Source organism: Musca domestica, unplaced genomic scaffold (assembly GCF_030504385.1).
Source record: "Musca domestica strain aabys unplaced genomic scaffold, Musca_domestica.polishedcontigs.V.1.1 2, whole genome shotgun sequence".
In the NCBI taxonomy this organism is placed as follows: Eukaryota; Metazoa; Arthropoda; class Insecta; order Diptera; family Muscidae; genus Musca; species Musca domestica.
In genome coordinates this window covers 42,563,584-42,582,525 of record NW_026712249.1, presented here as the reverse complement: position 1 = coordinate 42,582,525, position 18,942 = coordinate 42,563,584, and the positions used below count along the sequence as shown (strand labels likewise).

At 31.5% G+C, this 18,942-nt stretch overlaps 1 protein-coding gene across 1 annotated transcript; it reads right to left on the bottom strand.

The window, feature by feature from the left end:
* Positions 1–3,742: 3,742 nt before the first annotated feature.
* Positions 3,743–17,235, bottom strand: LOC101897240 (RNA-binding protein Ro60). The gene is made up of 6 exons (XM_005186675.4): positions 16,414–17,235; positions 16,127–16,355; positions 14,701–15,709; positions 14,443–14,630; positions 14,172–14,350; positions 3,743–11,898 (listed from the first exon to the last, which is right to left on the bottom strand). Exons 2-6 carry the CDS (start codon positions 16,331–16,333, stop codon positions 11,757–11,759), a joined length of 1,725 nt encoding a protein of 574 aa, XP_005186732.2. The 5' UTR covers positions 16,334–16,355; positions 16,414–17,235; the 3' UTR covers positions 3,743–11,756.
* Between the last annotated feature and the right edge of the window lie 1,707 nt (positions 17,236–18,942).

The following is an 18,942-nucleotide window of genomic DNA, read 5'->3' as shown; positions in this document are numbered from 1 at the left end:
AAGAGGTATTTCTGGGCTGTAGATGATATCTGATACCACATATCATTGTTGTCGAATGCATATTACGAATGTGAAGGACTGAAACATCAAATCGGATGTATATGTGACATGGGAGCTATAGCTATATTTCAACCGATTTTCACCAAATTTGATGTACTTGCTTTTAGACCTGCTTTTTGGGGCATAATTAACCCGAAGTCAATTGATGATATATGGGAGCTATATCTAAATCTGAACCGATTATCGCCAATTTCAATAGGGTTCGTCCTTGGGCCAAAAAAAAATATTGTTTGGAAAATTTCATCTCAATCGGATTATATTGTAGCATGGACATATGGAGGTGGTATCGAAAATGTGTACAATAATTGTGCGAAAAGTACTAAATGGTACTAAATTGGGTAAAGGGCTGCAATCCTCAATTTTATTATTAAGGTCTCTATTGGTATCTGGAATTGGTGATTTAGGAAATATATACTAAAATTGTTCAAAATTACTAAATGATAATTTAGTATCAGCATTGGGTGAAGGGAAACTGGAATCCCGAAATTTGATACTAAATTATCAGTTGGTATCTGGGATTGTTTTCTGTAATGTTTACTATAATTGTAAGAAAAGTACTAAACGGCACTAAATTTGGTATTGGGTAGGGGACAGGGCTGGAATCCTCCAATTTGATATTTAGGTCTCTGTTGGTATCCGGAATTGAGATATGGACTTGGTTTTGGAAATGTGTACAAAAAGTACTACTTGTATTAAAAGTACTAAATAAAAATAGGGATATCCCTTAAAATTTAAAGGGATAGAGCTGGAATCACGAAATTTTTTAGTGATGTCTCTGTTGGTATCCGGTGGTTCTGGAAATATGTAAAATAATTGTACAAAAAGTACTAAGTGATACTAAGTTGGGTATTTACTGAAGGATAGAGCTGGAATCCCAAAATTTTATATTGATGTCTCTGTTTGCCGGTGAGCGAATGGATAGAGCTTGAATCCTGAAATTTGATATGGTGGTCGCTGTTAGCTTCAAGGATTATTATGAAAAGACGTTAAAATAGGTTTCGCCAGAAAAATTGGATGTAGAAGGGTTAAACTAATTTGCTTTTCGGTGAACTTCCAAACGAAAGATTTGTTAGGCTTCTTGGTACAAAAATTAATCTATTTTCGATTTCCATTTTTGATTTATTTATTTCTTTATATATATATTTTTTTTTTTGAAAATTTGCACAAGAAATAATGGACAAATTGTGTGTTGGGACGAAATTACAATTGTAACGTGGACTTTCGCTAACGAAGTAGCGGGCACTCGTTGGTGTCACCATTAAAATTGTTATTATTATTATTATTATTATTATTATTATTATTATTATTATTATTATTATTATTATTATTGTTACTATTATTATTATTATTACTATTACTATTACTATTACTATTACTATTACTATTACTATTACTATTACTATTACTATTACTATTACTATTACTATTACTATTACTATTACTATTACTATTACTATTACTATTACTATTACTATTACTATTACTATTACTATTACTATTACTATTACTATTACTATTACTATTACTATTACTATTACTATTACTATTACTATTACTATTACTATTACTATTACTATTACTATTACTATTACTATTACTATTACTATTACTATTACTATTACTATTACTATTACTATTACTATTACTATTACTATTACTATTACTATTACTATTACTATTACTATTACTATTACTATACTATTACTATTACTATTACTATTACTATTACTATTACTATTACTATTACTATTACTATTACTATTACTATTACTATTACTATTACTATTACTATTACTATTACTATTACTATTACTATTACTATTACTATTACTATTACTATTACTATTACTATTACTATTACTATTACTATTACTATTACTATTACTATTACTATTACTATTACTATTACTATTACTATTACTATTACTATTACTATTACTATTACTATTACTATTACTATTATTATTATTATTATTATTATTATTATTATTATTATTATTATTATTATTATTATTATTATTATTATTATTATTATTATTATTATTATTATTATTATTATTATTATTATTATTATTATTATTATTATTATTATTATTATTATTATTATTATTATTATTATTATTATTATTATTATTATTATTATTATTATTATTATTATTATTATTATTATTATTTTTATTATTATTATTATTATTATTATTATTAATTTCTACTTTTTTTTTAAAATATTTTCAACTACACTCTACTTAAACATTTCGAACTTTCCAAAATAAAACCCTTCCCAAAATAAAACCATATTTTTCAAAATTAGTTAATAATATTGGTATCTGCATTATAGTTTTTATACCCTACACCACATAGTGGTAAGGGTATTGTCTTTGTGCATTTGTTTGTAACATGGAGAAGGAAACGAGATAGACCCATAGTTACTTTTGAGAACCTTCATAGAATCACTTTCTGAGTCGATTTATGCATGTCAGTCCGTCTGTCCGTCCGTCCGTCTGTCCATGTATTCTTGTGAACAAAATGCAGGTCGCATTTATTATCCGATTGAGATGAAATTTTCCAAACAATATTTTTTTGGCCCAAGGACGAACCCTATTGAAATTGGTGAGAATCGGATCAAATTTAGATATAGCTCTCATATATATCTTCATCCGATTTCGGGTTAAATGTGCACCAAATATTCACTATCAGTCCAAATTACCTGAATTTTGGCACACCCAACCGAGTTCGGCCTAGAAGCAAGTATATCAAATTTGGAGAAAATCGGTTCAGATATAGCTATAGCTCCCATATATATCTTTCATCCGATTTGGTGTTTAAGCCTCTCACATTCGTAATATGCACTCCACAAGAATGATATTTGGTACCAGATATAAGATACAGCCCAGAAATAGCTGTTTGTAATTTTATCGAAATCGGTTCAGATTTGGATATAGCTCCCATATATATCTTCATCCGATTTCGGGTTAATTGACCACCAAATGGCCAATATCAGCCCAAATGGCCCGAATTTTGGCACATGTGACCGAGATTAGCCTTGAAGAAAATACAACAAATTTGGAGAAAATCAGTTCAGAAACAGCTATAGCTCCCATATATATCTTCAGATATAGCTATAGCTCCCATATATATCTTTCATCCGATTTGATCTTTAAGTCCCTCACATTCCTACTATGCACTCCACAACCGTGATATTTGGTACCAGGTATTAGATGGAGCACAGAAATAGCTGCTTTAAATTTTATCGAAATCGGTTCAGATTTGGATATAGCTCCCATATATATCTTCATCCGATTTCGGTTTAAATGTGCACTAAGGTCAATATCAGCCCAAATCACCTGAATTTTCGTACATAAGACCGAATTCAGTCTAGAAGCTAATACGTAAAATTTGGAGAAACCCGGTTCAGAGATAGCTATAGTTCGTAAAATGCACGATAGAATTAGATAGATTTTGATTTTGTACCAAATATCTCATAGAGCTCTGATATGCCCTGTATAAAACTTTTTACGAGAGCTCTACTAAATATGCATAGTGGTGTAGGGTATCATATAGTCGGCCCCGCCCGACTTTTGAGCTTTCCTTACTGGTTATTATTGTTGTTAGTATTATTTTTACTATTCTACTATTACTTTACCTCTTTTACCCCTTATACCAAAGAAAAACACAATTGTATAAAATTTAGTTTTTTTTTTCATTTTTCTGTTGTTTTTCGGAATAAGTATTTAAATGCTTTATTATTCGTATATTATATGTGTATGTTGTTGTTGTTAATTCTGTTTCGAAATCGCATTACAAGCTTAAACATCTAGAGATTACGTTCAATATGCGAGTAAATTTACGAAATGTACGATATAACACGAAGATGCGAAGACAATTATTCCATGCGATTGACGGAAATGATTGTTTAGTCGAGTTAACGCACAAAATTGTTGTTTAAAACTACAACAAAACAGTTTACTTTAGCTGTTCTGTTCAAATGGTTAATTTAATTAATTTTAAACACTATGATTAAACTGCAATACGCATATATATAGTAAAACTTATGTAATACTTATTTTTCTTTTGTTATACTTAAGAAAACAAATTAATTCGAGAAAAATCATAAAAAAGTTAGTTGGGCTAAACAAAATTATTTCCAAAATAACTAAATAATAATAATAAAAAAATAGTTTCATACGAAAATCTTAAAACAAAACAAGAATTATGATTTTCTTTCTTTTCCACAGTGTGTGTTTTTTGTTTAGTTTAACAGATAAAAAAATAATAAACATTTAATAAAAAAAATAAAAATTAAAATCGCTGAGTTAACAACAAAAGTATTGTTCTTTTTTCATAAAAATGAGGTTCAGTTTTCTTTTTGTTAATTTCATTTTTATTTAATACTACAAAAAATTAGAAATGTTTTGTTTGCCTGAAAATATTTCTCAAATATTTCATTTTCAGTTCAATTTTGTTGTAATTGTGTTTTATTTCTTTTTTTAGTTTAGTTTATTTATTTTTTGTTTCTTTTTCAAGATATCACATGAGGGTTTCAACGGTTTGTTTGTTTTGTATTTGTTTCCTAGTTTTATTTCGTTTTTGTAATCTTTTGTCGCAAAATTTTTTTTATTTCCTTTGGAATTTTTGTTTCAGTTTTTAATTTCTATTTTAAATCTATAATACATGATCTGAAAAAATAGCGGCCGAAATACTTTATTTTAATAGGATATAGAATTTCAAAATCTAGTCAATACAAAAAAAAGCCTAGTGTCCACATATTTTGTGTCATATTCAATTCAGAACTGGGGAATTCCAGTGTCAGTTTACTGATTCTGGGATTTGTAGGTTTGGAACGATAGATATCCTAACGTAAATTTTCTAGTGTCGATGCCTATGCCAGCAGATATATAAGGAGCGGATGCAGCTTGAATGATGTCTCCATAAAGTCTTTCTGCAACCTTCCGAACTTGAGCAGCTTTCTAAAGCGAAGGTTGGTGAACTCCTTGAATTCTGAACAGTAAGCATTCCCAAGGTTAAGGAAAGTACGGCGTTGAGAGGATGGAGACGATTATCGGAGGATGGAGACGTAAATTCGTTTTGAACTACATTTCTGTAGCACTATAATCCCTTCGCAATATAACCGCTTTCGCTGTAGTCTCGCAACCGACTTAATCCGGAACAATTTCTGAAGTTCAGCCATTCTCTGCATCCATTACATCGCACCGGAATACGTTTGTGGCGAATGACATTCAGACAAATCGAGCAGAACCAAGGTCCGGGGTTTACTTCGATCCAGCAGAAAAATAAACAAACACGTATACATATTGTGGTAGAGGGCAATGGTAGATATAAAAGTGAATGTCGAAGGAAAATACCCTTTAAAATATGTTTTTCAAAATTTTCGATTTTACTAGAAAAAATAAATAAATAAAATAAACTATAAAATTAGAAGCATTACCCCGCTGCTACCTTTCAGCTCATGTATTATAAGGATATTTTTCGGCATGTGTGTATATTTTCAATTTTACTATTTGTTTTTTTTTATCGATTTTTAAACAAATCGTTACAGAAAAAAATTCCATCTAAAGAAGAAATAACAGTTTTATAATTTATTCTATGGTTAAAGGTTTGAAATCACTTTGTTTGAAAAAAAAAATATGGTGGGTAATAACAGTTTTTGTATTAAAAACATAAATAAAAATTAAATACTTATATTTATTTAGATATTCTTGCTATTTTTTTTTTCTTTTTAATTTATTTTGGATTGGAGGAATTTTCAATCTAAATATTAAGAGGAGTTATGTTGATTTTAGTTTTGGTTTCTGTTTTTCGTTTATTTTTCTTTCATTTGTTTTGTATTGTAGGTATGGATGCACGAGTATAATTTTGTTTCTTGAAAAGGTACTTTTTGTTCCAGTTGCTTATTTCATTTTTTTTGTTCTTGTGAGTTTTGGTTTTAAAATTATACATTTTTTTAATAAATAAAACAATTTCTTTTATTAACTCTATGGAATTTTGTTTAATTTATATGTTTGTGTATTTATTTATGTTCAGTGTTTTGTTGAATGGGTGAGTTGCAACAACTGATATATTTCTTTTTTTTATTAAAAATTAAAATATCAAATTAAATTGTTCTATTCAAATTCATTTGTTGTCATTAATTTCGACCAATTAAACTTAATTTGTAAAATATAAGTATTTTTTAATTTTTTTACTATTATTAAATTGAATTTAGTATTTTTTTGTTTTAAATTTTTGGATCACAATTTATTTTCACTCACAGATTTGGTTGAAATTTTGAATTTAATTCTATTTTATATCAAATTTTTGTTTTCTATTTTAAGATTTTTGTAGTTTTAGAATATTTTGGGAAAAAAGGAAAAAAAACTACTAATAGGACGTTCAAGATAAGGATTCTTTGATTGGACAACATCATTACATAACACGAAATGGTAATAATTGTCATGTCACCGGCACCAAGTCAACATTTCTTTACCGGTAATTCAATGCGTTTACCGCAAATGTATTTCTATGTTCTGCAAAGTTCTTGGTGTTACAAAAACCTTAGAAACCTTCATAAGCGTAGAACTTCTGTTGGTGAGGTACCAGAAGAGATTGACAGATATATATCATCTTCTCAACAGATCTTGTGTTAGCAAAAATATTTGGATTTGTGAAATTTGTTTTTTAAAAATCATGAACCCTATGTGGGGGAGGTACCACAAGAAATGGCCCGATCTGTACCATCTTTATAACAGATCTTGTGTTGATAGAAATATTGAGAAATACCAAGTCTGAATGGAATCCAATGTTAATTTCGTGTTTTATGAACTTCGTGAATACAGAAAATGTTGACCGTTTGTGGAGGAGGTATCAGAAGGAATTGACCGACATATCGCAATTTCACTTCAGACTTTGGGTTAATAAAAATATTGTGATGAGTGTAATTTGAAGACAACCGGATTCTTTTTTCGGATTCTATGATCGTTTCTTTGACCCTTTCTGGGGGAGGTACCAGAAGAAATGGTCGGATCTGTACCATCTGTATAACAGATCTTGTGTTGATAGAAACATTGAGAAGTACCAAGTCTGAATGGAATCGGATGTTAATTTCGTGTTTTTATAGCTTCATGAATATTCAAAATGTTGACCCATTGTGGGGGAGGTATCAGAAGGAGTGGGCCGATATATTCTAACTTCAGACCAGACCTTGGCTTTATAAAAATATTGTGATGTGTGTGAATTTGAAGAAAATCAGACTATTACATTACATTTTAAGGAGCTATAATTATTCAAAATGTTGACCCTTTGTGAGGGAGGTATTTGATGGATATTGTCTATTTTCGAGTCCGATCAAGCACTGATGCAAATATTAGATGCAAAGTTGGAGCAAAATCGCATTATCTCTTTCTGTGCAGTTCTTTGTGTGGGAGGTACCAGAAGGAGTGGACCAATATTGCCCATATCCGAACTCGATCTAAGTTTGACAATAATATTATGATGAACCAAGTTTCTATCAAATCGGATACTTTCTTCGAGAATTATCGTACGCACCAGCAAGCCAGACAGAAGGACGGACGGACATCGCTAGATCAACTCCAAATATCCTGAGACGGATTTGGTCCAAAGAGGCACAGGGTCTAAAACCGTTACTTCGATGGGACACGTTTTGGCTGTTTCAAATGATATATACCCTCTCTAGCCATATGGCTTATCCAGGGTACTAAATCCGGCTTTACAGTAGGACACTCAAAATTTGCCATAAATCCGAAAAAAAGAAACTGGAACCCGGGCAATACATGTTTTAAATTTATTTTTTATAATTTAAAACAACTGTACAAAATGAACTTTTCAATTAAAACCCATTTCTATACGAAATATTTGAAAAATCGTTGTCTTGAACTTTTGTTTTTCGTTAAAGGCTTTTAGTTGTTGTTCGCATTAATTTTAGTGCCAACGTTTTTTTGTTAATTGCTGTAACTAAATTATTAAAATGTAACAACACAAAAATTAGCAATGGCACAGTTAAATTTTCTATTCCAAAAGCCAAAACAGAAAATAACTAAATATTTTCAACTATTTTTAATTTATTTAGAAAGGCAGTTAAGATGATCGTTTATTTTTGTTGTTAGTAAAAACTATGTTTCCTTGAATGGATTTTGTGTTAGTTTCTGTCTTTTTTAATTTGGCTAAAACATTTTGTTAGTTTATTGTATTGTTGTTGTCGTCGTTAGTCTGTAACTGTTTTTCTTTGAAATATGTTTGGTTTTTTTTTTCGTTTGTTTCTCTAGTTAAATTAGTTTTGTCCCAGATATTAGTTTTGTTTGTTAATATTGCTTTTCGTTTATTTGTTTCTTTATAATTTAGTCTGTATGAGATTTCAAGTAATATTCTTTTGTTGTTGTTGTTGTGGTTATTCTATGATTTTCATTTCGATAGGCAGTTTTGAATTTTGTTATTGAAATGCTGTGTTTGCTTGATTTTAGTTATTTCAATTTTTCTTTATGTGTCATATTATATCCAGAATTGTATTGAATGGGGTATTTCTATTACGTATGCAGGTATGCGTGTAATGTTCAATTTCGTAGTTAAGAGAAATGTGTGCAACACTAGAGTCATTATTCTAAGACAGGGCCAAAAGTAAAAAAACTTTGAATACCCAAATACAAAAGGCTATGGGGGCTATACGAAGACCTGGACCTTCATAGACAATTGTCTGTCTTGGTCTGTAGTATATATTACGAACTTCAATTAGAAAATTTGAAACAATTCCGGTGAGTAATGTCGCTAAAATCATCAACATATCGAATATAAGGACATACCGTTATATGGGGGCTATACCAAAGCGTGGACCTGCACGGACAATTTTCTGTCATAGGCTGTAGCATACATTATGAAATTCAAATTCCAAACTTGAAACAATTCCAGTAATTAATGTAGCTAAAATCATCAAAATACCAAATATCGGGAAGTGGACATACACGGACAATTTTCTGTTATAGGCTATAGCATCAATATACAGAATTTCAAATACCAAATTTAAAACAATTCCGGTGAATACTGTCGCTAAAATCATCAAAATACCGAATATCGTGAGGTACCGTTCTATGGGGGCTATACGAAGACGTGGATCTGCACAGACAATTTTCTGTCATAGGCTGTAATATCCAATTACGGATTTGACAGAATTTACTTGTGTGGCATCCTAGTATTTGCAACGGTGGAAGAATGCTCTTTGCGGAAGTTGTGTACATTGATGGTAGTACTTGATCGCTAAATACCATGGAAGATGAACACGAAGAAAAGTCCAGGAAAAAGTCCATAGTGTTTAAGTCCGCTGAAAATACAATCGTTGGATAGCTCCTATGGATGTCTGTTTAGGTAGTATGGCCTGGCCTGCTACATTAAATTTAGCCATGGTAAATAGTGTGTGTAAATTCTAAAAACTGGAAACTGGCAGAAACACACGTCTGGCATCTCTAAATGCGGTACTTTGTCTAGAGAACCTAAAGAATTAAGGACAATTTCAGACGTTGAAAAGCGCTGTGAGTCTCGGGTCTGTTCCGAAATTGGCTTTAGCCACATAAACTCAACATTAAAACGGAAGACATAAATATTTTATAAAATGACGATTGACTACAACAAATATACAAATTTAACCAAATACAATCATCCGGTTTCTAGGTCTGAAGTCTTAGCGTTTCTCTATCTCATCGCAGAAGCAGTAAAAGCTTTAATCAAACCCTTTGGGTATTGCGAATTAGGGATTCGGCAGAATTCACTATTGTGTCATCCTAGCATTTTGCAACGCTCATATTTGCTCATATGATAACATCAGCTTAGGTTAGGTTAGGTTAAAGGATGCGTTGTTGCCTAAAACACAACCACTCCACTCGGTGACCTACTGGCTGACTGAACATCAGCTTAACATGAACCTGACCTTAACTTATTGGAAACTGTCTTCAAAGGATGGAGCCAATATGTCCCATTTTCAATACCAAATACTTTGTAGGGACTAAAATGGACATTTCAAGGTATTACACATGGCGGAATGACTCATATCCCCCTATAGTGTATGTATATCTTGGAGTGTATGAAAGGAGACACATTTTTAGTAGGATGCTATACTGTCAGACATAAGACAGACTTCTGGGCGATCATTAGATCCATTTTTATATGTGTTTTATATAAACGATGAATTTTCCAGTTAAATTCTTCAAAAACATTTCATGGACGGTATATCGGGCCTAGCGGATAATGTCTGGGTCACGTTTTCACGCTTCAAATTCATCTTCTCCAAACCACTCTTTATTAATGTCCTCTTCTTTTTCAAAATATTGTCTGGGGAGTCTGGGATAAGTTTCCTCTTTTTTTCAAAATATTGTCTAAGTATTTTTACGCATGTGGTCTGAAAATGTTGTCAAATTTTATTTCGATAATTTTTGTAAATTTAGGATGTGGCCCAGTTAAAAGACCTCTAGCGTTTTTATTACACACATTATACCGGAGAAGATATATAATCTTATTTCATAAAAAAAACAAAACTTTATTTATATTAATTCCAAATATACGTAGGGGTGCGGGAAAAAATTCTAGAAAATTGTTGTTGTTGATTTTCGTTTTTGTTTCCAGTCCAGACCAAAAGATATAGTATGTATATATTGTATATATGTGGAAGATTTGTTTGTTTGTTCTTTTATTATTAATAATTTAGTTTAACATTTTTTTACTTAACTTAAATTTATGTTATGTATTGTTACGAATGTTGTTTTAGAAACGTGTTTTCACTTTGTTTTACTTTTGTTTAGAACAAAATTAATAATTAATTAATTTTCTATTACTGTCGATAATAATAATAATAATACTTCAAACTGTGATTCATCTGCTGTTTGTCAATAAAATTTTGTTTTGAACAAAGAATAATGAGTTATACCTATATGCATTTTTTTGTCAGTTTGTTTTGCAGGATTCTGTTTATTGGCGGTGTTCTGGTTAATATCGGTAATTTGTGTTTTTTCTTTTGTTTCATTTCATCAGTTTCGAAAATTTGTTTTTTATTATATTTTTTGTTTGTTTTGTTTTTTCGGTACTGTACGTATTTGTTTTTTTTTTTTTTCATAAGGCATAGTTTCTTTAGCATCCATATGGTTTAAAAAAATATATAGAATATGATTTCGATTTTTATTACTATTATTTAATTTCTTTAACAAAAACAATTTATTTCGAAATGGTTGTTTGAGATTCTTTTAAAACAAAAAAGGTACTTATTAACGGTATGGAGTATTAATGTGTAGGTATGTGTGTTAAAAATCAATGAAGTAAATTCATTTATGTTTGGAAAAAAACTTAAAGCAAAATCAGAGATAAAAAACTTAAATTAATTCTTATATAGAATAAAGAAAAAATAAATTCTTATTTCAATTCTCATTAAAGCAAGTTTTTCAAGTTTTTTTTTCTTCTATGTTTTCAATATTTATGTGTTAAATATTATCTTGTAGCTTTAATAATAAAAAAAACTTTAGAAGAAAAAAACATAATACCATAATACGAGTACATATTTTATATATAAGAGAATTAATTATATGAATATTAAAATTGTCCATTGTTTAAAATGTTTCTCATTTGCAATGCTGAAATTATTCTTACATCTAAATATTCGATTTTATCGTTTTAAATACCTTTGTTTCCTTCATTAACACACTCTCGTCTTACTCAAAACGATGGGTAGCGAAATTATGTATTAGATCTGGTGTATGCTCATCTAAACCACAAATTTCCAAAATGTTTTCATTACGCGTTTCGGAATATGCCATGGATGGTTTGAATCTCAACAAGTCCAATATGATGAACCTTAAAAAATGTTTGCGAACAAAAAATTGTTTTTAATTATATATTTTTTTTTTTTTTGCATTAGTAAATTACATGTTTACAGATCTGTATTATCTGCAATTATTTCGGACAACTTGTGAGCTACAATCCAATGAACGCTATCTTAATCGTGTTTTTATTTCTGTAAGTCAAAGTGACTCTTTTTGTGAAAATGCAATCCCTAAGAAAATTTTATTTAGAGTCCTATCAGTAGATTCGTTTTCGAAATTTAAAATAAATGATGCTTATACTTGTCTTCTTTTCTATGGAAATTCAAATACTTGACTTATAAGTAGAACGAACCCGTAAGACCATTGGCTAATATCGGGAGGTAGTTTTATACAGGGGATATATAAAAACATAGGTTTATCTAGAAACGTTCCTGCCAGATAAAACACTTGCGATTGGAACGAACCAAATACCAAATTTTAAACAATTACGTTGGAAAATGTAACCACAATCAGCGAATATTTTGAATTATTTTGAGATATGGCGGCTATTCTAACATAGATAGACTACTTTTTGCCTGATAGGTTGGTATCCAGTAAAAACTTCAAATACCAAATTGTAAACAATTTTGTTGGAAAATGTGTCAACAATCATCAAATAGCGAATATCTGGTGGTATCTTTCTGTGGGGATGAAAAAACTGCAACCAATTTCAGACTGCCACTCGAGCCACTCGACCGAAAGCTGTTAAAATTATTCCATTGACTGCTCATTATATTGTTTACAAACGTACAAGAAAAAACAGAAAAAAAGTTATTCGTGTTGGAATTCAAGCGTGATTTCTTTATATTTGCCTGGAAAACCACAAGGTGCTATCGTTGGAGCACTCCAGCATTTAAATGTGAATAAATCTTTTGTGTCTCGTACCATCGCTCGTTACCGTGATACTGGTAGCGTAGTCCGACGTCAAGGAATTGGACGGAAGAAAACAGCAACATCAGCAGAAATGGTTTTAAAATAAAGAAGCTATTTGATCAAAACCCGCGTCGTAGGGGCCGAAAAATAGCTTGTAAGCTGAACATATCGCAATATTCCATTCGGCAAATATTAAAAAATGAGCTCGGGGTAAAGTCATTGAACAGAAACAGAAATAAAATATACTCAAAAGAGCTAAAGAGTTGCTTTGCTTGGTCGAAAGTGGTGAACTGCCGAATTTGGTTTTCTCAGATGAGAAAACATTCGTTGTCCAGCAGTTTGTAAACAAACAAAATGATCCTGTTTACTTGCCAAAGAGGTCAGCTGAAAATGTGCACCTTCGGTTGGCCACCAGAACTCAAGCCCCGGCCATGGTGATGGTGTAGGCCGTCATAACAGCCGATGGTCGCACTCCGCTCGTATTAATCGACCGTAGCATCAGAATAAATGCCGAATATTATCGCGAAAATATTCTGGAGGGTGTATTAAAGCCCTGAGCATGCAAACATTTTGGCCGCAGACCTTGAACAGCCCAACAGGACGCAGCAGCATCGCACTCAGCACGCGCCACCTAATAATGGTTTCAAAGTGAGGTTCCTCGCTTCATTAAAAATAATGTGAAAATTATGGCGTTGACTTTGTTGCAGTTTTTTTTATCTCACCCTGAATATCTGACACTCCTTCTCCTACTCTATACTTTTCTGCGTTTTAGTTCTCTGAATGAATTCAACAAATTTTATAACAAAATGTTGATCGGTATAATCGTGATACAAATTTTTTTGGTGTTTTTATTTCAAATTTGGCAGGCGTGCCAGTGTTGTTGGTTCAATAAAAACTATTAGATTTTTAGTACATAAAAAACCAATGTTTTGGATAAAATAGTGGTATATTCTCTCAATGAACTGTTTCAAACTACTTTTTTCATTTAATTTCGAATTTCTTCTACATTTTGCAACCGCACTTTTAATTGTCGTTTTTTTTTTTTTTTTTTTTTTTTTGGTTTTATCGGTTTTTGGGTACAAAACTCAAACTCAAAAAATCACACCGCAATTCTGGAAAAATGTGAATTTCAATAAAAAAAATTAATCCAAATAGACATGAGAAAGCGCCAATTCAATTTGCAATAGGACAATGTCTTCACAGCAAAAGGCGGCAATATGCTCCAATGTCTCTGTACAAAATTCTTTTCTTTTGTCTTACTAAACATTTGGAATTACGTCCTCTATTTAATATCCCTATCATTTCTTGTGCCACATTGCTTAGAGATTATTTTTAACCCCAGCACGTTTACGCAATACAATAATAACTAAAAAATGTATATTTTGTACTCACTTTGCTTTTGAATTTTTCGTTTGACGATATTTATCCAAAAATTTGCATAAAAATTCCGAATTTTTATTTGGATTGCCACGGCCAGCCGTTGGAACAATACACAAAAATACATCATAAACTTGCTGGCTTGATAGAGCATTCAAAATTGGGGTGACTAAACGTTGATTGTTCTTTTGATTCTAAAAAAATATATATATGAATGACAGAAAAACAAGTTTATTAGAAACAAAGAAATGAAAAACATAACCAAATAATTAGGTAACCAACCAACCTCAACCACATCGTATGCAGTAAAACCCAAATGGGTTGTGTAGTCCTTTTCGTAAACAATCTTTTTCAATTTCATTTTATCCTCATACCAATGGAAAACATCCACCAAAGCCTCACGTTTCGAATAGCCAAAGGCAAGGGCTAAACAAGCATCATAGTAGGTCAACTTGCGATGGTTCTTTAAGAATTCTAAAAGAAGAATACAATTTGTAAGATGAAAACCAGATCAAATTATTTCTCTAGGTCAAATGATATTTACTTTTCTTGTAATTGCTTTGCAAATTCAGTGTAATATGCATGCGTAGTTTGCCGCAACCAGCTTGCCATTGGAATGAGTCTCGGTACAATTGATCCAAATATTGCATTTTATATGCTTCCACTTTTTTATTGGGCAATTTAGTTAGATCACCGCTAACTATACCAATATCGTGCATATTAATAAGAATCTGTACCGGATGAATGTTGGTCTTGCGTGCCAGCTCTTTATTTTCTAGGCGTGATTTACACAACTTGAAAATACGTTGATTTTCAAAATGCTTATTCTTGGCCATACGTCGCCAGCATTTTAGCACTTGAAGATATGGCATGCTGGGCAATAGCTGAGCCATTATTGGGGCATAACCCAAAAAGTGCCCAGGAACTTGATGGTAGGGCAGTTTGTATTTACGAATAATTTTCAACGCATCGTGATTCTTTTTGGTAACGCGTAACTTCGAAACGGCCATACTCAAGTCTGAAGCTGATGCCGGTGGTTTGGGAGCAGAATTCGATTGGACATTTAAATCATTCACTTTAGTTTCATTAGCATTGGAATCAGTGGTTAATACTGGTGACGTCTCTTTAGTTTCCTCTTCTTTCGGTGTTTCGCCATTTGTGGTAGCCGCTTCTGATTGTTTTTCAGATTCATTTATTAGTTCCGTACAGGTTTTGAAGAATAATGTTGACACCTCGGGAGATCCAATGGTGCCATCTGATATGTGGCACAATTTAATCAGAGCTTTATGTGTGAATCCATGTAAACCACGATGAGCCATCCACATTGTTCGTATAGCCTCAGGTGTACGCATTTCGTACCATGATGTTATGGCTTTACGCGCGGTTCTTGAAAACCCTTTGTGATTTTGTAGCTTTGCAATGTGCAATGCATATTTGCTGAATAAGAAGAGATCATCATCGGTGCGTAAGAGAACGGGAAAGGCAATGCGCAAAGCTGTTTTCCATTTGATGTCAATATCGGCTGCCAAATATGAGGCGTATAGGAAAATGACCTAAAAATAAATAAAAACAGATTAACGTTAATAACAGTTAATAATAAATTGTTAAGAAAAAATATTTTCATTCGATTTTGTATTATGTCTAACTTAATTTAATATCTAATTTAATTTATTTTAGGAAATTTTAATTGAGGCTGTTGTCAGTTTGTTGATGAGACAGGGAGTTAATGTGGGCTTTTCACATCTAAACCAACTTCCTCGCCAACAAACTGACAATTGGAGCAATTTTAGTTGCCCAGTGCAAATGGAGACTTAGTTTTAATTTAAACTAAAATTCGGATTTAAACATAAACAAATGATAGATCTATGACGGAGAATGCTATGGATGCAGAGATCTATTGTAATAACCTACATATCTTTAAGCCCTAACTAACGTAAGTGCACAACATCAATGTTCCCAAATGAACTTACCTCATCTCGTCGTATGAGTGTGCGATCGTTTAAGATGTCCTTGAAAAATGGTAGCATAACGCTATCATCTAAGCCCTTCAATAAATCGGAAACTAAGGGCCAATATCTTTCCACTGACAATGACCCTCTCAAGTAAACATAGACCGGTTCGAAGCCACCCAAATAGCAGTAACGCTTTAATTTCATTTTTGCATCCATTTCAGCCATTTTTCCACACTCCGAACAGAATCTATAAATGAACCGTACTAATTTAGTATCAACTTGTTGATATCTTCTAGAATACTTACCAAACTGAAGATTAAATATTAGCACTCTTTGTTGGTTGGAGAACAAATTAAAACCGTAAACCAAACCAGATGAATGGAGGAGACCAAATGAAACAGACACACACAACGGCAGCCAGCTAAACAGAATATCCAGCAGAAGGCAAATGAATCGCAATGATTCAGCCAGCCAACACTCTTTACTAATACACTAGTGAACACGGTGGCGACGGCCTAGCAATTGGTCGGTCGGTCGGTCAGTATCTTCCTCTCTTTTTGTGCTTTCAAATTCAGAAATGGGGCGCGCCCCTTGTTTGTTGTTCGATTTGAAGAAGCACTAATGTTTGTTGCGACACACAAAAACAAAAATTGCGTTTCAATTTGTTGTTGTTATTGTTGCTTTTCTAATTTTCTAACGCTTCAGACTTCTTTTACTTCCACCATCCACTTATTAAGCTTTGCTTGCTGCTGCTTACCGCTAGGCTTGCTGTAAATTCGCCACTGATGTTCACGTCAAAATATATTTCGTGTTTTTTCCCTCATAAATTCCTTTGCAACTTTTTTTTGAAAGAATTTTGCCTGCTTCCACACTCACCAACCAACACCAACACACGCACTCATACCAATTAATTTGCAGGGGTATACAATTTGCTTAGCTATTCCTTTTCTGCCGTTCGTAGATGCCAAGTTTTTTCCTAACACTTCAGAAGCTCGAAGAACAATTCCAACAAACAAAACTAATTAGAATCCCACTAACTGAACTAGATTTTTGTTAATCGCGGCATTAGTTTTGTTGGAGTGAAAATTATTAATGTTTACACTGGTATTAGGGATGTGTAAGTCGACTTTTCACCAATCGATTTTAGAATAATCGATATCTCAATGCAATGATAGTGATATGTAGGTGTATTAATCAAGTAATAAATAACGGAAAAAATATATAAATACAATAAAGCTCTATTTACACCGAACATGTTTCATGCTGTCTTTTTTTAATAGTAAGAAAGCAAACTATTTTCTGACCAAAAAATCACTACTTATGTGCAAGAAGAAGGTGTAATGTGGCGTTTCCACTGCACTTGATTCGCTCTCTATTCGTTGTTTGGCCCTTAACTATGAAAAAACTATCTAATTCTTCACACAAAATTTCCTGAGCGAACACTCATATTTGTACGTTGTTCAAATCAAATCACTCTCAGAACAACGAAAAAATATGTCTCATCCCTAACAAATGAGAGCATTTACCGAAAAAATAAATTATGACATTTAAAAATTAATAATAGGAAAATTTAATGAAATTTTAAAATTTTTTGGGAAGACTGAAAATTATGAATGAAAACTACAATGTTGAATGGCGTATGTACATTCAAACGAAAGTACATTTTGTTTTCTCTCTCATCCGAGGTACGCATTTTGTCCACGAGTTGAAATTTTCACAGAAAACTGCAAACAAAAGAGGCAATATTTTCAAAATGTTTGTATTGACAGAAAAAATGTTTGACAAGTGTCTCTCCAGCAGAATTTAAAAATAGAAAAATACAAAAATATATTCAAAATGTCAACATTTACACAAAAAGTTGAAAACGTGAATGAAAATTATAAAATTATTGATATAATAAATCTTTGGGAGAAAAACAATCATTTATTCTATTCATATTAGTGAGAATTTAATGTAATTTATTAAAATTCCCATTAAAATCAACAAACAAAATTTTTGAAAAAGGGAATTATTTTACTATGAATTACGAATCGTGCCGTATGAACGGGTTAATTCGTGTACCTAATTCTGAGAGCGAACAACGTTGTTCGGTTTCCAATGGAAACATGTTATAAAAGATATTCTTCTATAAAACACAGTTTTTGATACGTCAAAATCAAAAACGATACAATTTTGTGTATAACCTTTTTATACATCTTCACTTTCTGAGGAGATCATTTGAGTTAAGATGACACCGGAAAGAATTTCATGCCATATAATTGAGTCATTAGCATTTGTTTATTATTATTTTTTAAATCTCATTTTATAATATTATAATATTCATTAAAATCACGCATATCGAATTTCGTGTTGTTTTGATATTAACATCAATGGTGTTGTCTCTTCGAAAATAAAACAAAATGATATTGTATGTGGCATACCTACAAACCATGGTAGGTATGCTTATTGTTTTCAAAATGCTTATTGCAACATATGCATCGACAAAATCTACAGTTTTTGTCGCGAAATAAACCATAAGAGATATATAGAACATGATTTTGAAAAGAAATTTTGAACTATCATTAAGTTTTCGCGGTTTTAAATTATTTATTCAAAATCAATGCAACAAGTTGTTTGCTTTTTTATTGTTTTAATAGCAATTCTGACATTACAAGCCAAACAGGTAGACCTCTATACTTGCAATTTTTTCAAAGTTAGCCTACTTTGTCTTCATTGAACCATGCATGCATGCATGGTACAATGATATCAAGGTAGGGTTATTATACCATATGATTTCAATTTTTTTATTTTCTTGGCTTAATATGTCATTTTTATTTGTTTATGTATGTGTTTTC

Coding starts and splice junctions, on each gene's coding strand:
- LOC101897240 (XM_005186675.4), bottom strand. CDS start 16,333: ATGGCTGAAATGGATGCAAAAATGAAATTAAAGCGTTACTGCTATTTG. Junction 15,710..16,126: donor CACTCATACGACGAGATGAG/GTAAGTTCATTT, acceptor ATTTATTTTTAG/GTCATTTTCCTATACGCCTC. Junction 14,631..14,700: donor GCAAAGCAATTACAAGAAAA/GTAAATATCATT, acceptor TTCTTCTTTTAG/AATTCTTAAAGAACCATCGC.